The sequence below is a fragment of the Ranitomeya variabilis genome, chromosome 2 (assembly GCF_051348905.1).
Source record: "Ranitomeya variabilis isolate aRanVar5 chromosome 2, aRanVar5.hap1, whole genome shotgun sequence".
NCBI lineage: Eukaryota > Metazoa > Chordata > Amphibia > Anura > Dendrobatidae > Ranitomeya > Ranitomeya variabilis.
Window position 1 is genome coordinate 843,485,257 of NC_135233.1, and position 23,786 is coordinate 843,509,042.

General features: G+C 42.7%; 1 protein-coding gene across 3 annotated transcripts in view; it reads left to right on the top strand.

The window, feature by feature from the left end:
• ARMC9 (armadillo repeat containing 9) overlaps window positions 1-23,491 on the top strand; it is a 270,125-nt gene extending 246,634 nt beyond the window's left edge. For 2 of the 3 annotated variants that reach the window (XM_077290173.1, XM_077290175.1), the window contains 8 exons: window positions 3,359-3,449; window positions 3,874-3,932; window positions 10,409-10,513; window positions 16,542-16,657; window positions 16,956-17,080; window positions 18,234-18,360; window positions 18,660-18,805; window positions 22,515-23,491. In XM_077290173.1, coding sequence (XP_077146288.1) covers window positions 3,359-3,449; window positions 3,874-3,932; window positions 10,409-10,513; window positions 16,542-16,657; window positions 16,956-17,080; window positions 18,234-18,360; window positions 18,660-18,805; window positions 22,515-22,537 — 792 coding nt within the window. In that variant the 3' untranslated portion in view covers window positions 22,538-23,491. The remainder of the gene's footprint in view (window positions 1-3,358; window positions 3,450-3,873; window positions 3,933-10,408; window positions 10,514-16,541; window positions 16,658-16,955; window positions 17,081-18,233; window positions 18,361-18,659; window positions 18,806-22,514) is intronic. The other variant, XM_077290174.1, reaches the window with a different exon arrangement.
• Window positions 23,492-23,786: the final 295 nt, after the last annotated feature.

Here is a 23,786-nt window from a genome sequence, read left to right on the forward strand (position 1 = left end):
TAGCATCACAGGGCAGCGCCATTTTGTGGGTGACTGCCCTGTGATCTTCTATCACCAGCAGTTAGGGTACTGTCACACTTTGCAACTTTCCAACGATCACGACCAGCGATACGACCTGGCCGTGATCGTTGGAAAGTCGTTGTGTGGTCGCTGGAGAGCTGTCACACAGACCGCTCTCCAGCGACCAACGATGCCGAGGTCCCGGGTAACCAGGGTAAACATCGGGTTACTAAGCGCAGGGCCGCGCTTAGTAACCCGATGTTTACCGTGGTTACCAGCGTAAAAGTAAAAAAAAACAAACCGTACATACTGACATTCCGGTGTCCTTCAGGTCCCTTGCCGTCTGCTTCCCGCTCTGACTGAGTGCTGCCGTAAAGTGAAAGCAGATCACAGCGGTGACGTTTACCCTGGTTACAAGCGAACGCATCGATCCAGCGATGACAGCGGGAGATCCAGCGACGAAATAAAGTTCCAAACGATCTGCTACGACGTACGATACTCAGCGGGGTCCCTGATCGCAGTAGCGTGTCAGACACTGCGATATCGTATGGATATCGCTGGAACGTCACGGATCGTACCGTCGTAGTGATCAAAGTGCCACTGTGTGACAGTACCCTTACTGTCTCTCTCCCATCAATCAATGTCTCTCACCCACATGATATGATTAACCTCCCTCCACAACACCTGGCCAATCACTGCAGCTCCTTATCTTATCTTAGGAAGGGATGAATCACAACTCCTGCTGAGCAGCTGACAGCTCCTGCTGGGATAATGCTAATGGTACACTGTTCCTCCTTGATGTCTTTGCAGTCTCTGCCCCAGCTTTTCTCCTGCATTTTACTCCTGTCAATCTAGGATCTCTTCTGCTGGAAGCATTACTGCTTATGCTTGCAGATCCGTGGGCTCCATGAATATGGCAGCAGAACACTCCCACTACTGTGAATTGTGGAGCCCACAGAGGCGTGGCCAGTTCACAGCAGTGACAGTTCTATTACAATAGATGGGGTCGGTGTCCGTCTGTTATCTCCTATGACCTTGGGGTGCCGTATGATGACACTGATAGTGTCGTGCTGCTACTGTGAAAGCAAGATGTCAGCCTCCAGTGCCTTCTTTAAACTCCTATAACACATGAAATATGTTTTAAATGCAAACAAAACTTGGTCATAACAGCATGTTATGCTACATTACATTGATTTATTAATGATCTACAAACGCTGTACCTTCCCTTTAAGCTTTAAGATGTTGAAGTTACTAAACATCCACTTGCATACAAAGTCCTTTGTTGATGGCATCAACTTTTCCAAATACCAATTTCCATCATGATTACTTTGGATGAAACTGCAGGGTTTATGGGCCAAGAGTAGGAAACCACAATTGATCAGCGGGGTGGCTCTTCTGTCAACCTTCCCTCCACTGGTTATGAAAGTGCACTTGTTACCTGGATTTTGGCAATTTGTCTGGATGGAACTAAATCCCCACCTGTAATCATTACTGAGGGCAAGAAAGTGAAGATTGTACGTGTTTCAATTTATAATTTATATTCTGGAAACCGAAAAAGCCTGGTGCACACAAGCAGTTATATGGAAATAGGTCTATGCCATTTTAAGCTAATCCAAGTAGTTGTAAAATGATGCCCCTACAGATCAGCTTTACTGTCCAGAGATGTTCATTAAATTACTGTGATTTGCATTCAGAGATAGTCACCACCAAGTCCATGGACACATCCCTGACAACTAAAGGCCCCGTCACACTTAGCGACGCTGCAGCGATACAGACAACAATGCCGATCGCTGCAGCGTCGCTGTTTAGTCGCTGTGTGGTCGCTGGAGAGCTGTCACACAGACCGCTCTCCAGCGACCAACGATGCCGAAGTCCCCGGGTAACCAGGGTAAACATCGGGTTGCTAAGCGCAGGGCCGCGCTTAGTAACCCGATGTTTACCCTGGTTACCAGTGTAAAATGTAAAATAACAAACAGTACATACTCACCTTCGGGTCCCCCGGCGTCCGCTTCCTGCACTGACTGAGCGCCGCCCCTAACAGCAGAGCGGTGACGTCACCGCTGTGCTGTACTTTCACTTTACGGCCGGCAGTCAGTCAGTGTGGGAAGCGGACGGCAAGGGACCTGACGGACACCAGAATGTAAGTATGTAGTGTTTTTTTTTTTTTACATTTACGATGGTAACCAGGGTAAACAGCGGCCCTGCGCTTAGTAACCCGATGTTTACCCTGGTTACCAGTGAAGACATCGCTGAATCCGTGTCACACACACCGATTCAGCGATGTCAGCGGGACCTCAACGACCAAAAAAAGGTCCAGGCCATTCCGACACGACCAGCGATCTCACAGCAGGGGCCGGGTCGCTGGTACGTGTCAAACATAGCGAGATCGCTACTGAGGTCGCTGTTGCGTCACAAAACTTGTGACTCGGCAGCGATCTCACTAGCGATCTCGCTATGTGAGACGGGGCCTTTAGTTGAGTTTTAAAGTATATGAGGGCATAGTGTTTTATCTACACCAGGTTCCAATACAGTGTGTTGTGTGAAGAATTTACTTTCCAGTATGCAAATCATCAAAGGAAACAAACCTTCAACTGGCAACAAAGGCATACGTCCGAGTCCCGTTTTGCAGGGGGTTCGTACATAAGCCCAGACAGGAGCAACGAACGGGTATTAAAACACAGCGTGAAAGAACCCTTTGTTGCCAGTTGAATATTTGTTTGCTTTTGTGATTTGCGTTCTGGAAAGAGTGATCATGCCTTTTTGTGCATTGTTTTCGGACATGTACGCCTACTGGAAGTGGATACTCAGACATAGTAGTCTAGGTGTCTGTCTCCAGTAGGCATACACTCCCGAAAATGATGTACGACAGCACGCATGTTCGCTCTATTGGCACCATTATAGCCTAAAACCCTGACGGTGTATGCGCTCGAGTCCCGTTTTGAGAGCATATGTGCTCTGAAGTCTTCACAATTCTGAGTACAGCTCTGGACTCAGCATTAGTAGAAAAAAGCAACGAGTTTACAAAGGTGTTTTTATGTTATCAATTGGAAAACACATTTAAGGCTGCCACACAAATTAGATTAAAGTTGTCCAAAACTTCTGATTATGGCTGAATTGGCTGAATATTTACTGTACATGGGAGCCTATGTCCCTGGGAGATAAGCCACTTTCAGAGGTGACTGGCCACATCGTTCTCCTTTCCCTATTGAAAGCACATACAGTAAGCTTTTGGTTCATCTATATGGGGAATTCGGGATAACTGTCTGCTAAGCAACAAATGTCTAAAGTTATGTTTAAATGAAATGTTTTGGGTTTAACATGTTTGGATCTTATTGCATATCTTGTGTTGCTTTTCTAGGGGATGCAGGAGCTCCTGCGATGTTTTATTAAAGAAGGAAACAAAGATATGAACCGTCAGATTGAGTTCATCATACGGCAACTCAATTCAGGTATTTATGACATCTCCTATAGGTTTAAACACAATCCATCTGGTTATGAGTGATTGGGTGCATCCTCGCTATATAGGATTTAGTCTTCCACAATTAATTAAAATTTAAAAACACACTTTCTTTCCCCCTTCATCTCCCCTGGATACATTTTGGATGTTCACGCATCCTTACGGTTTGTGAGACACTGACGTTATTGAACGTGCAGAATTTTAAAGACTTGTGTTACAAGATTAGGCATTTGTAGGGCACTAGTGGGGGCCATCCTTCCACTGATATTAGTGATTTATATCTTTACCACGAAAATACATTCTGTGACATCAATCGACATCTGTTCATTCATTGCAGATCCACAGTTACAAGCACTGTAGAGAAAGGGCAAAAATATTTATTGTCACCAATATTTGACATTTTTATTTTGTACCAGAAGAGAAATTTGATGTAGCTTCAGACTCTGATGATGACGAAGAAGTGGAAGATGAAGAGGTTAGTGCATTCAGATGATCAAACGAAATTCACAGAAGACTAATATTTATAGTTTCTCCAAAAATAATAATTAAATTTTCACTGACTAATCCAATTGGAGTAAGAAGAAATTGTTAAAGGGAACCTGTCACCGCCAAAATCGAAGGTGAGCTAAGCCCACCAGCATCAGGGGCTTATCTACAGCATTCTGTAATGCTGTAGATAAGCCCCCGATGTATCCTGAAAGATGAGAAAAAGAGGTTATATTATACTCACCCAGGGGCGGTCCCGGTCTGGTTCTGGTCCGATGGGCGTTCGCGGTCCGGGGCCTCCCATCTTCTTACGATGACGTCCTCTTCTTGTATACATGCGCAGGCGTACTTTGTCTACCCTGTTGAGGGCAGACAAAGTACTGCAGTGCGCAGGAGCCGGAACCACAGATCCTAGTTAGAATGGTGCTGGTGCTAGGTCAAGCCCTATGCGTTTCATCATAATTCATGACTGCTATGATCATCGGGGCTAGCAGATATGAATAAAGCATTCAATATGTTTCTGATATTATCCTGATGCAATGTATTGGCAAGGTTGCTGGCCGCAGTGAAAACTGCATTCAGATGATCCTATGATAGTCGGGAACTTCTTCCTATGACAGTGTAACAGTATTTTGGTTTTTCAGTGTCACAATTTCACCTCCTATTTAAGTAAATAGCAATGGAGCGTCAGTACTTGGAGCTGATAGGTGGGGCTGCTCTGTGTGCGACCTGCTATACCAATTGTGCAATATATGTGTGACATGAAAACTATCAGAGTACTGAATGTAAAAGTATAACCATGTCAAACATACAGAAATAATCTTTATTGTGACCTGATCAAGGTGACTTTTGTTCTACTATGACCTTACAGTCAGTATTTACGATGTTCCCTATTGTCTTATTTGACAATTACATTTGAAGTGATTCTTGTTTTTGTACATTTTGCTTCTTGCTATATTTATTGGCTCTCCCACCGATTCTTTACGTGTCTGCGTATTTTGCCCCTTTTATGTGTTCTTTAATATTGCGCAGTTAAAGTTATATGTACTTTTCATAGGTCTGCAAAATAACATTTTGAACAGCGGTGATTTTCACATACTTTCAATCACTGAGCTCAGTAAAAATATCGAAAAGAAATTCCATCACGTACAGTTTTTCCACAAACACTGGTGACTCCATAGACTTTCTTGCACCATACTTTGACCCCTTTACATGACTTTGGGTGGATGATTTTGGTGTCATTGGCTTGGTTAGAAATTAATGGACACTGTGTTTGATTGCCTGCTGTGGGCAGAGAAGATGTTCTTAACCCACCTGCCAAAGAGTGTGGTGGTGTCCACAGCATCCAATCAGAGCACAGCTTTCATGTTACATTAGCAGTATAAGAACTGAAAGCTGATCTGTGATTGGTTGCTATGGGGAGACAAGGCAGATTTTCTTTACAGAGTTCATAAGAGTGTGGTGGTATGCTTATCACGATTCCTTTCAGTGTGTAGTGGTTGTGGTGGATTAAGCTTCTGTTTCTAACAATGTGATTTAAGGGGGTGTTGTAATTCACCTGACAACTTTTGCTAGATTTGTGGTTGCTTTGTAGTTAAGAAACAATGAAGGAACATTATGGACTTCCTTAGAAAAGTGTATGCGTACTTTGGTGTAAAACTAGGTGATCAGGACAAGTCATAGGCTCCACATGCAGTGTGTTCTGCTTATGTAGAAGAACTACAACAGTGGTCTAAATTAAAGGGAGCTTTGGCATGCCTATGATCTGGAGGGAACCGCAAAATCATATTGATGACTTTTACTTTTGTATGTGCAACGTGGAGGGATTCAACCTTAAAAATAAGAAGGAAACTATGTGTCTGGACCTCCCATCAGCGATTCACCTTGTGCCTCACAGTCCAGGAATACCTGTCCTTTCACCTCCAGAGAAACTTGAAGATACATGTGATTGAGAACATGAAGAGCAGGATTCTGACAGTTTCACGCTAGTCCCAACAAGCCACAGGTTTTCTCACGGCTCAAATTGAATTATTTAGCCAGGGACGTGTACCTTCTTAAACAATCTGCAAAACTTTTAGGCTTTGGGCTAAAAGAAAAGAACCTGTTTGCTCTTGGTACCTGTTTTTCATGATACTGAAGTAGAGAAAAGGAATTCCTTCAATACTTTTTTCAAAACTGTGAACTAGTGTATTGCAGTGATGTTCCTGGGCTGATGGAAAAAAATAACATGGAGTAGAATGTGAGCCAGTGGAGACTCTGTATTGATTCATTCAAAAAAGTCGGAAAGCAGAAAGCTGTAGGGCATTTAGTGCACTTGAAGGAATACTATGAGAATTTGGCCTTTATTCTCAAGAAACTTAAAGGAGTTTTCCCACGAACAAAAGTTAATTTTATTCCCTAGATAGTGAAATGAAAATAAGGCCCACAATAGGAAGTGATTAAAAAATGTTCATGTGCTGAGATAATCTTATAAATGTGCCCCTGCTATGTGCTCTGGAGGAACATGGTCTGATCATACCACAACTCCTGGGCAGGAGAGGAAGCAAAAGAGAGTATACAAACATTAAAACCTGGGATCACAACTGATTATTTTTGTGAGGTAAAACATTTCTGTGCCTGTTGTTAAACAATGTTTTACCTCACAGAATCAGTTGTGATCCTGTGCTGTCCCACTGTCGATATCTTCTCTTCTGCATCCTCCTCTGCCCAGGAGCTGTGCTATGTTCGGACCATGTCCCTGTGTAGTCAGGTATGGCCATTACACAGTACGCAGCAGGGGCTTATGTATAAGATTATCTCAGCACAGGAACATATGTTTAAATCACATCCAATTGTGCAGCCTATTTTATTCCAAGATCTAGTGAATAAGATGAACTTTTGTTCGTCAGAAAACCCCTTTAACTACGAGGATCAATGATGGCCAATATATAGTGATCTGAAAGATCTCCCTTTGCTCCTTGGCAGCAAGGATGATACACAAAGTACCCATGCTTTTTGTGTGAATGGGACAATTGGGATAGGGCTCATCACTGGAGCCAAAAAAGTTAGCCAACGAGAACATCTTTGCAACCTCAACTCAAGAACATACTTGCGGAAAGTTTAGATGATCCCAATAAAGTTCTCCTGCCACCATTCCTCATTAAGCTTAGACTGATGAAGCAGTTTGTGAAAGCTCTACCGAAAGAAGCGGAGACTTTTAGCTACCTGTGTACCAAGTTTCAGGGACAACCTAAAACAAAACTGAAATAAGGCATTTTTGAGGTTCCAGCTATTCAGAAAATCATGAAGGACGACGTGTACATGTCGAAACAAAAATGAAAGCTGTTGAGAAAAGGACTTGGGATTCTTTTAAAGAAGTCATGAAGAAATTTCTAAGTAACAACAAAGATCCTAAACTTAAGTCCATCATAGCAAAGTAGGAGAAAAAGGAGTACCAGGCGGTAACTTTACTAAAAAACAGTATAAATCTTTATTAAGTGTCAAAAAGATCAGGTAAATCACAATATAAAGACACACACTCCAAGAAGGTAGAAACAGGGAAAGAGGTAACCACCTCAACAATGCAAAATATCAGGCATTAGTACATAGCCATAGTGCATAGAAGACCACGGGAAAGTGTAGAGTGGATGCAAATCACACAAAGTAAACATAAAAATGTGAGGGGACAAGCTTACCAGGGCCTGTAGAGTGGAGAGGTGGTGACCCCAAGGACGGATGTCAACCCCGACGCGCATTTCGTTGGCACAAACGCAGCTTTCTCAAGGGGATGGTTACAATGTGCAAATAGGACCTTCAAATAGCCCCTGTGATAGGTCACATGGTCACAATGGACCAATCAAAATGGCATCTGCGGCGCATCCGCAGTGCGCGCATCAGGTCCTGCAGCAGTCAGGGCATCAAATACTACAGCGCAAGCGACGAGGATATAGAGATGCCCGGCAGCATGGGGAGTCTATGAGTCACACCGTACATGCGCACAGCCAAAGGGGGATATACGAGATGGACTGTAAGGTACTCCGCATCAATATAATGTATAAATCTTGCAGATACGCTAAGGACTGAGCCCAAGTGACCATATATAAAGATGGGCACCACAATCATTGTTAAAGAGAGGAAGAAATAAATATTAGAATAAATCGCTCACATTAAGGAACATTAACAAATGGAAACAGTACATCTAGAACCACCACCACATAAGAATAAATAAAACACATCAGTTGTAGCTCTGTATAACCCCGCCTCCACCACTGATTGGTAGCTTTCTGCCTATACACAGTAAGCTGCCAATCAGTGGTGTGGGTGGGGATATATAGAGCTCAGAATTTGCAAAAGATAAAAAGAAAGTTGGCACTCACTGTCCCTTGTAAAACATAGATGGAGAGCTTTTTGGACACAAGGTGGATGATGGCTGTTTCGTGCCATCCTGCTCTTTAAGGCCAAGTTCACACTATCAGTATTTGGTCAGTATTTTTCATCGGTATTTGTAAGCCAAAACCAGGAGTGGGTGATAAATACAGAAGTGGTGACGTATTTCTGTTATACTTTTCTCCTGATTGTTCCTCTCCTGGTTTTGGCTTACAAATACTGAAGTAAAATACTGACCAAATCCTGATCGTGTGAACGTGGCCTAACAGGTCCTGGAATCTTAGGGAAAGTCCTGATGATTAATCTTAAATCATAGCTCCTCCCTGACAATTACATCCATACATTGAATCAACTGCCCCCATTTGTCACAAATGCATCAAAAAGATGAAAACAACAAATTTCCCTCATTAACACGGTGTACAAAATAAAAACACATTCATTACTTTAGAAGAATACAGTCATATTGAATGATTAATTAAAATCTGTATGGATCTCGTGCCCATGATCCACCTGGCCTCCCTCCTTAGCAGGAGTTTATCACCTCCCTGTGCTGGTAAGTTATCCCTTTCTAGTCCCGCAAAGCGTAACACCTCGCGGTTACTAAAATGACCCTCCTAAATGTGTTGAATGAGTCTCTGTGCCCCCTTACTTGTGGAGATGGATTTGAAGTGTTCCCAAAAACGAATAAAAAGCGTCCGAATTGTTTTTCCAATGTAATTAATTGCAAATGAAATTATTTCAAGCAAACAGATGCAATATCGCAGTTGGCAACATAAATGTTTGAAGTCTATCAGTGTTGCCAAAGGTTGTGCAACCAAGTATTAGGAAAGGGCGCCTTTAATCCATCATACGCTATGTATGGTGAAAGGTATTCCGACATGGAATTAAGAGATTCTAATGATACACACTTTCTACGTAGTCACTTATTTCTGAACATGTCTGCTTTTTTACTAATAATACAAGGGTGACAATAGATCCAAGCTATTTAGACAATGGTTTGCGAAAAATGAATTGCACTAATCATCAAATCAGGGACAATGTTTTCTTAAGCCATATACCTAAATGTAATAAGTTCGCTCTTGTGTGAACTGTGGTTAATGGAATATGTAAGATGTTCATAAATTAACATAAAAAATATAATAGAAAAGTAAACCTTCCTGTATCGAATTAAAGGAAATATAACATGGATCAAGAAATTAAAACACTGACTCTCATATTAACAATTTAAGAACTTTGTTATATACAGTTGGGTCTCTAAGTATTTGGACAGTGACAGAATGTTCAGATTTTAGCCTCTTTACAACATGATTTGATTGAAGAATTGAGTTTAAGCTTTAATTAAAAGTGCTTAACAACATTATTTCATTAACTGTTGAGGATTTACAGGCATTTGTTATGTAGACACTCTGTTTTCACACCCTTAAAGGGTGTCTCAAGTTCTTAAAACTGGAAAATGCTTGTAAAACCAAGCAACTTTTCAATTTACCTCCAATTGAAAATTCTCTTTGTTCTCGAGAGTAGAAGTATTTTTAATTATTTGGTTTACTTCTCTTTGCCTAGGTTACCAGCCTCCGTGCAGTCTCAGAGTGGCTGGTTGCCCAGGCAAGGAGCGCGCCATTTGCAGTCTCTGCTTAGTGGCGCCCTTAAGCTGCCCGAATCACTGCATCTGGCCAGCGTCAGGGCCCTTCCTCTTTGATGCCGCAGAGGCAATCCTCTTGAGTTCAGATCCATAACACAGCCATGCCATGCCTAATCAGATATTCAATGTTATTGGACAATTCATTAACCGTATTTAATTTTTCATGCTACCTTGGATATAAATGGGAATCTGCTTCTCCCTAACAGAAACATTTGTTGTCTACTATTCTCAACTGATTTTGCTATTTTCTTTTAAATACAAAAATGATGACTTCTTATTCTTGTACTATATGTCACCAACATTGTGAAGAACTATTGTTATGTTTTGATACTTCCGCCTCTCATAGTTTCTACATTACCAATGTGATTTATTTTTCTCATTGTACGAACATCTTTCATTACTATCGCTTATGTATTTTTCCTTCTGCTGTTCTTCATTTTAATTTATTTTTACCTATTCAGGAAGAACAAGATATTCTTGAAGCTGACTTAGACAAAGATGAAGTTGTTCAGCCGCAGGCCGGAGAACTTGCAGGGGAAAAGCTTCTGACTACAGAGTACCTTGGAGTATGTATCATCATCTGCAATACTATAACTTGTTTAACCTCTGTTCACAAGGTTAAAGGTTTATCTCCTCTCACATTGTGATATGCCTAGGATTATGACCCCTACAAATATTAAGAGCGAAGGGTCTATGGCACTGATTGTGGGCAACTAGGGTACCCCATAGGATTGGTGGCAATCACTTCATCGGCCATGTTGGTAATCATTGGCCACTGGACGAGAACACAGAGAACCACGTTCTGGCATCCGCTGCTCTTTTTTGGATTACCCTGCTTGGAGCGACATCTTTGTTGTGGCATAATGTGCATGTGACATCGCACCAAGCTGGCTAATCAAAGAAGAGTTGCGTCTGACACCCTTCCGGTCTCCACACATTGGCCACGGCTCCCTTTTTAATCCCCCTCTGGCACTACATGGATGCTACCCCCTGACAAAGGATTTATTCCAAAATGCACATCTGAGCACGTTCCTGCATCCACCCACTAGACTGCACAGGTAATGCTGCATTTTGTCATGGCACATTAGTTTTCCATCTGGTTGCATGTGTTACGCCACTGGACTGATACAGTGCTTATATACTTGGCAAATTGACCCTGACATCTTACACTGTGCAGTATGATCTAACTAGGTAATTCACTATACCCAATGTGGTTTTACAGTACATACTGCACAATGTTACACTTCTACTATATAATTGTCTAAGGGTCACTTCCATCTTTCTGTCTGTCCTTCTGTCTGTCTGTCTTTCTTTCTGTCACGGAAATCCCAAGTCGCTGATTGGTCGCGGCAAAACGGCCATGACCAATCAGCGACGCGCCCAGTCGAGCGGCAAAATGGCCGCTCCCTACTCCCCTGTAGTTAGTGGCCCCTCCATACTCCCCTCCAGTCAGCGCTCACATAGGGTTAATGGCAGCGTTAACGGACTGCGTTATGCCGGGGTGTAACACACTCCGTTAATGCTGCTATTAACCCTGTGTAATCAACTTTTTACTTTTGATGCTGCCTATGCATCATCAATCGTAAAAAGATCTAATGTTAAAAAAAAATAAAAAAAATAAAAAATCATTATATACTCACCTTCCGGTGCCTTTTCCGCTCCTTGCGACTCTCCGGTGACCGGTCCATACATTGCGGTCTCGCGAGATGATACACTCTTGGGACCGGAGCGTCGCGAGGAGCATCGGTAAACGCTTGGGCTGGATCCAGGGGCCAACGGAAGGTGAGTATATAACTATTTTTTATTTTAATTCTTTTTTTAACAGGGATATGGAGCCCACATTGCTATATACTACGTGGGCTGTGTTAGATACTGCATGGGCTGTGCTATATACTACATCTCTGTGCTGTATACTATGTGGGCTGTGCTATATACTACGTGGCTGGGCAATATACTACGTCGGTGTGCTCTATACTACGTGGCCTGTGTTACATACTGCATGGGCTGTGTTATATACTACGTCTCTGTGCAATATACTACGTTGCTGTACAATATATTACGTGGCTGTGCAATATACTATGTGGCTGTGCAATATACTATGTGGCTGTGCAATATACTACGTGTCTGTGCTATATACTATGTGGCTGTGCTATATACTGCGAGGCTGAGCAATATACTACCTGGCTGGGCAATATACTATGTGGCTGGGCAATATACTATGTGGCTGGGCAATATACTATGTGGCTGTGCTATATACTACCTGGCTGGGCAATATACTATGTGTCTGTGCAATAATACTATGTGTCTGTGCAATATATTACGTGGCTGAGCAATATACTACCTGGCTGGGCAATATACTATGTGACTGGGCAATATACTATGTGTCTGTGCTATATACTACGTGGCGCCTGGCCGTGTACAATCAGGGACATGTGCAGTCCGGACGCGAATTGGCGCGGAATTTGAACCACGCTTCGCTAATTGGTCGCGGCCGGCCGAATCCTGTGTATAAATTGCATTATTCTGAAAACTTCATAAATAAACTACATACATATTCTATAATACCCGATGCGTTAGAATCGGGCCACCATCATAGTTAATATATGTATAGAGTGTTATATATATATATATATATATATATATATATATATATATATATATATATATATATATATATATATATACACTCACCGGCCACTTTATTAGGTACACCATGCTAGTAACGGGTTGGACCCCCTTTTGCCTTCAGAACTGCCTCAATTCTTCGTGGCATAGATTCAACAAGGTGCTGGAAGCATTCCTCAGAGATTTTGGTCCATATTGACATGGTGGCATCACACAGTTGCCGCAGATTTGTCGGCTGCACATCCCAAAGATGCTCCATACAAGGCAGGATGGATCCATGCTTTCATGTTGTTTACGCCAAATTCTGACCCTACCATCCGAATGTCGCAGCAGAAATCGAGACTCATCAGACGAAGCAACGTTTTTCCAATCTTCTACTGTCCAATTTCGATGAGCTTGTACAAATTGTAGCCTCAGTTTCCTGTTCTTAGCTGAAAGGAGTGGTACCCGGTGTGGTCTTCTGCTGCTGTAGCCCATCTGCCTAAAAGTTCGACGCACTGTGCGTTCAGAGATGCTCTTAGGCCTACCTTGGTTGTAACGGGTGGCGATTTGAGTCACTGTTGCCTTTCTATCAGCTCGAACCAGTCTGCCCATTCTCCTCTGACCTCTGGCATCAACAAGGCATTTCCGCCCACAGAACTGCCGCTCACTGGATTTTTTTTCTTTTTCGGACCATTCTCTGTAAACCCTAGAGATGGTTGTGCGTGAAAATCCCAGTAGATCAGCAGTTTCTGAAATACTCAGACCAGCCCTTCTGGCACCAACAACCATGCCACGTTCAAAGGCACTCAAATCACCTTTCTTCCCCATACTGATGCTCGGTTTGAACTGCAGGAGATTGTCTTGACCATGTCTACATGCCTAAATGCACTGAGTTGCCGCCATGTGATTGGCTGATTAGAAATTAAGTGTTAACAAGAAGTTGGACAGGTGTACCTAATAAAGTGGCCGGTGAGTGTATATATATATATATATATATATATATATATATATATATATATATATATATATATATATATATATATATATATATATACACATACATAGGGATTTTTTGTTTTGTTTTTACTGCCACATAATATTTCCACTGCAGCACTGGTTACATTTTACTATACCCTTCATTGCCATATAATATTTATATTGCAGCACTGGTCCTAGTATATTTCATTTGTTGAGCTTTTCTATTGTCAGCAGTTACCACATGCACTCTCTCTCTCTCTCTCTCTCTATTGTTTTTTCCTCTATTAATACTATGTAGCATTCCCATTATGGACATAATTGTGATTGTCGGAATTAGTAATTTTTGATGCTATTATTCCTTCATATGCACTGTCCTCCATTTACTATGCTTCTTATGCAATCATTGTTCCTTATTATTGTGGTCTTTCAGTGGTTGCCGGTACTTTTTGTGTGCTGCAAGCGCCATTACTTGGATATCTTTTATTGTTTATCACAATAAACATTTTATTTTGTATTTTCAACTTTTTGTCCCATGCTATTTTATGACCTTTTGTTTGGAGCTTTATATACCTATTAGTCTCTTATCCGAATGGTCTGCCATTTACCCTTTAAGCAAGTATATACCTATTTATGACTTTCCACCTATATTCATATATTGTTCAGACTGCAGTGTATACTATTGCTTTCTAAGTGTGCCTTTTTAATTAATCAAAGAAGAGCTGCAGATGCCATCAGGTAGGAGGTGGTTCTCACAGCTCCCGCCCAACAACCACGTATTACCAATGTGGCCGCTGGACCGGGTCCTACAAATCAATTTGTACATCCTCTAGTTTCTTGTGTGGTGAATGATTGGGGGAGCACTATGCAGGGCACATAACAGGAAAAAGATGCAGGAGACCCCAACAATAAAGTGATCGCATCTCATAGGGTCATCCCTTTATCAGATGGCCATATGCCCTTAAAGGACATAATTGCCATATAGTACACAGTATACAAGTTGCAGTATAGTAGTGACTTTATAATACAGGGTCCTGTAAGGGTTGGTGTCAGGGTTGTTTTTAGCATTAGGAAGGATGAGTTTGGGGAGTGCAGTGAACTTAGAAACAAGGAACCATTAAGGCTACTTTCACACTAGCGTCGGGAACAACCCGTCGCTGTGCGTCGGGCCACCGTTCCCGACGCTAGCGTGGTCTCCGCCGCACAACGGGGGCAGCGGATGCATTTTTCCCACGCATCCGCTGCCCCATTGTGATGTGCGGGGAAGTGCGGGGAGGTGGGGGCGGAGTTCCGGCTGCGCATGCGCGGTCGGAAAAAGCGGACCATCGGGAGCAAAAAACGTTACATGTAACTTTTTTTTTCCCGACGGTCCGCTACCACACGCCCAAGCGTCGCAAAACGGACGCGACGTTTGGCAATGCGTCGCAAATGCGTCGCTAATGTTAGTCTATGACGAAAAAACGTATCCAGCAAGAACTTTTGCTGGATGCGTATTTTCGGCAAAACGACGCATTTGCGACGTATTGCAGTTAACGCTAGTGTGAAACTAGCCTGAGGCGCGGGGTGTTCAGCTGAGAGAGTGGGTAAGTTAGGAGTGGTTAGCAAGGATAGTGTTGGGGAAGGAAATAGACTTCATGTGAGGGGCAATAAAAGGTGGCGTTTTGGTGGTAAAATAGAGGGGCTGTGCCTGGAAAAGGAGTTACAGGGAATAGAAAAAGGCGGCGAGGTGGGGAACAGTTAGATTTGCTTACAATTTTCCCACCTACTCATTCAGGTAAGATCTCACATTAAAGAAATACATTAGGAAATCAAAAATTCATGAAGTTTGTTGATGTATGAAGTGGAATATCTCAACTCTTGTTTTTAGTTGTTTTCCAGCCATTGGGAGGGTACGACTGCTAATTGCTTCAAAGAAGCCGAAATGATACATTTTGACATATTTTTTCTTCCCTCTAATCTTAACTTCATAATTTATAATTTTTCACACTTAGTATTTCCTTTTTGTTTCTTCATCATCGGAAGCTGGGTTTCAGTATACCATCACATTGTGATATGCTCTAATGGCCATCTATATCATTCTGCATTCCAAAAATCCAAAAGTGTATTCCACTACTGCAGATGTACTGTGTAATTCAGAGAAAAGGAGCATTTATTTATTTATTTATTTATTTTTATATAGCGCTAACATATTCCGCAGCGCTTTACAGTTTTTGCACACATTATCATCACTGTCCCCGATGGGGCTCACAATCTAAAATATCCTATCAGTATGTCTTTGGAATGTGGAGGGAAACCGGAGTACCCGGAGGAAACCCACGCAAACACGGGGAGAACATACAACATTTAACATTTGTCATTTGCATTAACATTTCTCATTTGTAATGTGAGACCACTAATTAATGTACATCAAAAAACATGAAAAAAGATCTAATGCTCGCCATAATAAAGGGTCTAGCAAAATATAACTATCTTAAGGAGAATTTGTAACCAGGTTTTTGCTACCCAATTTGAGGGCAACATGTTGTAGGAGCAGAGACCCTGATCCCAGCGATGTGTCACTTACTGGGCTGTGTGCTACTTAATTTTTTATAAAATCACTGTTTTATCAGCTACAGCTCTAGCAGTTCTCTGAATGCTGAGCTCTGTGCAACTCCGCCCACATCACTGATTGGCAGCTTTCTCCCTGTGCAAAGTACACAGAAATCTGTCAATCTGTGATGGGGCGGGGTTATACAGACCTCTTGAATATGGAGGACTGCATGGCAGCAGGTTTGCTAGCCCTGTTTTAGATGATAATTTATCAAAACTACACCAGGCAGCCCAGTAAGTGACACATCGCTGGAATTGGGGTCTCTGTTTCTACATCATGCTGCTCTCAGAGTATGTGGCAAAAACCTGATTTCCCTTACAGATGAATAGCAGGGACTTATATAAATGAGATAAATTGTGTTCATTTATTTGTGAAAAGATTAATAACCTTAAAAGACAAATGACCTATATGTTTGTCTTCAGATCATGACACATACACTAAAGGTAAAGAAGAGAATGTTTCCTGGTATACTGCAGAGCATTGACGAGCCCCTCCAGAGACCAGTGACCCCCAGCAGTCACAGAATTGTGCAGACGGGGTACGTACTTAGCGTCTGACAGTAACCTGCAGGATTGGAGTAACAAATGAATTTGTGTTATTGGTATGTTTGGTAGACATGTAGTTAAATGACTATGCAACATTCGGTAACGGAGAACGTAGCAACAGTTATGAAAGGACTTGTAGAGCTATCAGGTCTGCTAACAGCCATGTCCTTACAATCGTATACTGTTTTTATATAATGGTCATCCAACACAGACACAGCTCTTCACTGCTTATCCGTTCTTCATGGCACTCTTTTCTATTGTCCTGGCATTTACATTTTGCTTTTTTACTAGGTCAGAAAACACAACCTCACAAGTAAATCCTTCAAACTTGTTCAGAATCCAGAAATTGTCATCAAGACCCCCCACACGTAGTGGAAGCCGCCCCGGCACTGCTGATTTTTCTGCCTCATTAACATGTAAGCCCATTTTATGATTATATTGAATTTACGCTTTCCTTTTCTTCAAAGCCAATTTAAACCCTTCAGATTTTGAGAGCTGCATCATTTATGGGCTGATAACCTGATTCCAGCACATGTCATTTACCAGGCTGCATGTTTCAGATTTTATTAGTGTTTTATCTGTTGCTGAGCTACCAGTTCTCTGAATGTTGAGCTCTGTGTAACCCCGCCCACACTACTTATTGACACGCACTATGCATAGGCAGAAAGCTGCCAATCAGAGGTGGGGGCATGGTTATACTAAGCTCATGAATATGGAGGACTATATACCAATAGGCTTAGTAGTTCTCTATTGATAATCGCCTGCTGATAAAACTATGATTTTATGAAAACTACAGCAAGCAGCCCAATAAGTGACACATTGCTGGAATAGCGTCTGTTGCTACATTATCCTGATCTCAGATTAGGTGGCAAAAACCTGGTGACAAATTCCCTTTAAGGCTTGCTGTTCATTTCTGTAACTCTCCCTTTGGCATTGGTACAGTATGTTACTACCAGAGCCCCAGCTTTTGGATATTGTGTCCTGTAGGATTGGCTTGCTTTGCTTTGTACTACTGCAGACCTCACGTTTAATGTGGAGCTAAATCCTGTCACATAGAACTTACCCCAATACATGGTAGAGTCTACACAAGCCACATTAGAACTTCATTTTGGAACACTTAGGAAGTACAGTAGCTTACAGCAATATTTAGTTTTTTGTGCATTTTATGGTCCCTTTATGAACCCTTTGGAAACTTCTTTGTTTGCCCTTCACATGACCTTGCAGCTGGTGTATTCACATGCAGATGTTCAAAGAAATATACTCTTCTCCAGACCAACCCGGAAAGAAGATATGCTTCCTGTTTGACAGGAAACGAACAGTGCATGGTTGCTGGAGCTGTGTCTATCTGTACGCGGATCACGCATCTTCCTGCAACACAGCTGAACCATTTGTCCCCCTCAAACCCCCTCCCTATATAAATGTAAATGTTTGACTTAATAGGAATATTGCTGTATAACAATATGTATTTGGGGGGGGGAGCTAGGCATATGTCAGAAAGCACTTTAGCTAAACTTCTTATCAAATGCTATTGGATCACAATGGTTTTTTTCTCTATCTTCCCAATTTTAGCTATTGACACTGAATCATCTCGGCTTTTTTCGTCAAGTTCTCGGTCGGATCACCGGGGCGCTGTGTCTCCCTCTTCACCTCGAATTCTGGATCTGAGTTCGGAACAAAGCAATGGACACAGTAACAGGTGACTTTCCAGTACGGCTTGAGACTGTGTCGTTTGCTGCTCACGCCACTTCATTAGCCAGATACAGGCATCTACACAACATCCTTGACCATGACGGATACCTGGAAAGGATTTTACTATTGTTCACCAAGGCATTAGTGAGAAAATGTTTGTGTGGTTAATGCACAAGGCAGGGAACCTAAACCAATAATTGTGAAAACAATGAGCCCACTTATTATTTATTACCTAAATACGTCTGGCAGGATACAGTATTAACACATTCTTGCTTTCTTGGGCCTTTATATTCTTTCCTTGACCAGCAGAAGTTGGCACTCACGAAGTCCGGAAATACCGAATACAAGCCCACGCAAGGCTAGGACCCCTACTATTGCACCTCAATTTTCCCAGTCTGGTCCACAACAAAGTCGTCCCAGTTCTGCAGGATCCTCTACTCACAGCAGACAAAGTAAGAATTCCGGGGAACCGAGCTGTAAGATTTCTATAGCAGTTGGGTACCAGTATTGATCTATACTTTATGGAATGGGAGAAGAAAATGAGTTCTGAATGCAGAGGTACCAATACATTGGACGTCACATAGCCCTCGTAAATGTTGATATTTACAGGTCATAGACCTTTGTCTGTAATTTAATTTACTGTGTATCCTGTTCATCTGGGTCATAATCCATGGACATGTGTTTCCGACCTAACTGTTCTACTTGGCACAGTATAAAAAGGATATTATGAAAAGAATGTCGGACTGTGCTGGTAATAAACTTTCCCCAAAACAATACTGGGCAGAATACATTGAGCACAGCATGTAGCAATATGTGTCACATAGGCCAACATTTTAAAGAACAGTGATACATAAAAAAACAAAACATATTGTGTTTAGATGTGTCTGGAACATCTGTTCCATTGCTTCTTTTTTCTTCACTGATCAATAACTAATGATTATATCTAAAGTGTTCACAGTGTCTAGAATTGTGCCCTGACTCCATGTATGAAACCATATCTGTAGACCAAGTCATGGCTGTGCGTTGTGTATGTCTTGGTGTGACACACACAGAATTTGTGAAATAAATATTATGTTTAATCAAAATTCTATTACAAGTATAGTAAATGCAATTCGATAGTTATTGACGGAGAGAATCTTATAGAGACATGAACTCCATGTTACATCCAGGGCCGTATTTGCCACTAGGCACTTGAGGGCACGTGCCTAGGGCGGGGACAGGCGGGGGGGGCGGCACCTGAGCAAGTTTTTTGTTTTTCTTTTTTTTTTTTTTTTTTAATACTAGTCCTGTGGGTCCCTTCCTGAAGACAGGGGGCGGCAGAGCGGCAGCCAGAACACGTGGTGCTGGTGCCGACTCTCCCTACTCCCCCTGCTGAGACACAGTGACCTCACTGACCCCCTGCTCACAGCCTCACTGGTGCCGGCCGGAATGTGACTGCTGAGGTGGAGCGGCGGCACCCTGTGTTCCGACCCTCGGTCCTGTCCTGGACTCACACATTGCTGGCCTGGAGCTGGAGGACTCGCAGACAGTAGAGCAGTACATGCACAGTAAGTAGTGTACTGTCTCTGTCTGTAATCATCTCCCTCCTGGCTCGTCTGTAATCATCTCCCTCCTGGCTCCTGCCCGCGCGCTGCCTGCTGCACGGCTGTCTGTGACTCACCTCACGGTCCTCACTTCTTCCCTCACATTCCTCAGCCTCGTTTCTTCCTGTAGTGCCTGAGGCTGGAGGAGCCGTGCAAACACAGCAGCCCTGAATGTATGATGTCTGTTTGATCTTTGCTCCCGGCAGACGGACCCAGAGAGTGAGTGGTGGGGGTGGGGTATAATACACCCCCACTCACTCTATCTGGGTCCTGGGAGCAAACATTGCCAGTGCTGGTGTGCAGAGCTGTGTGTGTGTGTAGAGCTGTATGTGTGTGTCTGTGTGTGCGGAGCTCTGTGTGTGCGGAGCTATATGTATGTGTGTCTGTGCGGTGCTCTGTGCGCGGAGCTCTGTGCGCAGAGCTCTGTGTGCGGAGCTCTGTGTGTGCGGAGCTGTATGTATGTGTGTGTGCGGTGCTGTATGTGTGTGTGTGTAGCTCTGTGTGTGCAGAGCTATATGTATGTGTGTCTGTGCGGTGCTGTATGTGTGTGTGTGTGTGGAGCTCTGTGTGCGCAGAGCTCTGTGTGTGCGGAGCTGTATGTATGTGTGTCTGTGCAGTGCTGTATGTGTGTGTGTGTGTGTGTGCGGAGCTCTGTGTGTGCAGAGCTATATGTATGTGTGTGTGTGTGTGTGTGTGTGTGTGTGCGCGCGGAGCTCTGTGTGTGTGCGGAGCTGTATGTATGTGTCTGTGCAGTGCTGTATGTGTGTGTGTGGAACTATATGTGTGTGGGGCTGTATGTGTGTGTGCGCGTGGGCAGCGGAGCTGTGTGTGTGTGTGCACGGAGCTGTATGTATGTGTGTGTCTGTGTGGAGCTGTACGTGTGTGCGGAGCTGTCAGTGCCAGTGTGTCGCCCCATCCCGGACCAACTTTTTACTATTGATGCTGCCTATGCAGCGTCAATAGTAAAAAGATATAATGTTAAAAATAATTTAAAAATTGTGCTATTCTCACCTTCCGCCGTCCACCGATGCGCGCGATGCTGCCGCCAGCTTCCGTTCCCAGTGATGCATTGCGAAATTACCCAGATGACTTGACGGTCTCCGCTAAGTCATCTGGGTAATTTCACAATGCATCACTGGGAACGGAAGCTGGCGGCAGCATCACGCGCATCGGGACAGCTTCGGTGGACGCCGGAGGGTGAGTATATAAGGGGGTATAGAGCTGAGTAACAGATTTACTCCCTCATTTGCATATGTATGCAAACTGATTTCAGATGAATGGACTGAACATGTAAAAATATTGCTGAAATTGTCTTTGAAAGAGCTACATGGGCATATACATAGATTTGGACCCCTTACTGATTCCCTATGGGACTTGCAAACATGTGCAGCACTTGCGGTTTTACACTTAGGCTATGTGCACACGTAGGTCGGGTCCTCTGCGGGTTCTCCCGCAGCGGATTTGATAAATCTGCAGGGCAAAACCGCTGCGGTTATCCCTGCAGATTTATCGCGGTTTGTTCCGCGGTTTCCGCTGCGGGTTTACTCCTATACTATTGATGCTGCATATGCAGCAATATGCAGCATCAATAGTAATGTTAAAAATAATTAAAAAAATGGTTTATACTCACCCTCTGACGGGACGGGATCTCCTCGGCGCTGCACGCGGCGGTCTGGTTCCAAAGATGCTGTGCGAGAAGGACCTTCGTGACGTCACGGTCATGTGACCGCGACTTCACCGCAGGTCCTGCTCCCACAGCAACCCTGCGACCGGACGGCCGCGTGCAGCGCTGAGAGGTGAGTATATCATTTTTTATTTTAATTCTTTTTTTTTTACACAAATATGGTTCCCAGGGCTTGGAGGAGAGTCTCCTCTCCTCCACCCCGGGTACCATCTGCACATGATCCGCTTACTTCCCGCATCGTGGGCACAGCTCCATGCGGGAAGTTAGCGGATCAATGCATTCCTATGTGTGCAGAATCGCAGCGATTCTGCACAAAGAAGTGACATGCTGCGGAATGTAAACCGCTGCGTTTCTCCCGCAGCATGTGCACAGCAGATTGCGGTTTCCATAGGGTTTACATGTAAATGTAAACGCAATGGAAACTGCTGCGGACCCGCAGCTGCAGAAACGCTGCGGATCCGCGGTAAAACCCGCAAAGTGTGAACATGGCCTTACGATGAGACAAAAAAACACTGCTAGCAGCGTTTTTTTCCGTTGCTGCAAGTACCGCATTTACCGGATCGTGGCAAAACTGCAAGTGCGGCACATGTCCGCAAGTCCGACAGGGAATGAATGAGACCGAACGCAGTGTTGCCGTAAGTGATGCATTACGTGGCAGATGCAGAAAAACTCGGCCACGAATGGTAAAAATTGCTGATGTGAAAGTAGCCCAAGTCACTGCCGACAGTGTCTGCATTAGTCATACTCACCAGTGGGGGAGGTGGCACGAAATGTGCCTAGGGCAGCAGAAACTCTAAATACGGCCCTGGTTACATCAAAGGCAGCTCAGTTAGATGCTTGATATTTCCAATATTTTGAAGACTCACAAAACCTTTGTTGTTTTTTATCTTGCAGGTAGTCAGTCCTACAGAAAGTAGACGTAAGCGACACAATGGAAGCTGCGCCACATTCTTGAAATTACATCAGAAAGCAAAGAGCTTAAAGAGGATCTGTCATCAGTAAAGGACCTGTTCTTTAAAATGAGTTTTTGTGTTACGTTTATTTATACATATCTGTATATAGATATATCTATATATAGACATATCTATATATCTATATATATATATATTAAATAGCTATATTGATAGCTTATCATATGCTTCAACACTAAAGATAGGGTCATAGTGTTCAATGCAAACCAATTGTCAAAACAATTGCATTTAACACAAAAACCCGATTTTAAACAATGGCTCATTTTCTAAAGATAGCCTCCCTTTAATTCACTTGAATCAGATCTGCATGTTGTGGATCTCATAAGACCACTTCTCATATCTTTGATTTTTGGGCCCTTTCTGAGTTATGTGCGTGGAGAAAGAATATTGGCATCTAAATGGTTAGATTTTCTGTGTAGTTGCCTGTGATACACCACTATTATTTTACACATGCTACATAGTTTTAAAATTTCTCTGTTTGATGTTGATTTTGGGGAAAATTTTGATAATTGAATTTTGACTCAAAGTTTTTTCTTTATTAATTTCAGATATTGGCGTGTGTTTTTTTTTTTTTCTAGATGTTGGTTCAAACTCGAAACTCAATTGTTAGAAATTATTTTATTTTACATATTTATTTATTTATGTGAAGTGCTGGATGTTAAAAACTTGGATACAATTTAATTTTATATAAAGTTCACATAAAAATTGATATTATAACCTGCTTTTTCACAATTAGTTTGATTTATATGTATAATAAATTCCATGTTAAGAATGCGTAAAAGTGTTAAGCAGTGTATTATCTTTACTGAATCACTTTGTTACTCTTTATGCAAAAGTTGACTTTTTGATATATTCATTATACTTGTAATATATAATGTGAAAATTTAATAAAAATGATTTAGAAACAAATGCTTAAAAATCACCATATTCATTTGCAGCCATTATTAGAACTTGAAGAGATGTTACTAAAAGTGCTCTCCTTTCTCACATCAGAGCGGTGGAAGCTTCCTTAGCCTTACTATTAGGTCTGTACACCACTCTGTGAACTCAGATAATGCACAAGCATTGTACTTCCGAATTATGGATTGATCTGGAACACATAGCCAGGGCCTGGGGACAAGGTATTTTGGTGCGATAGGACGATGAAGCTGATGGTGCGCACCCCCACCCTGATGAACCCTCAGCACCCAAGTAA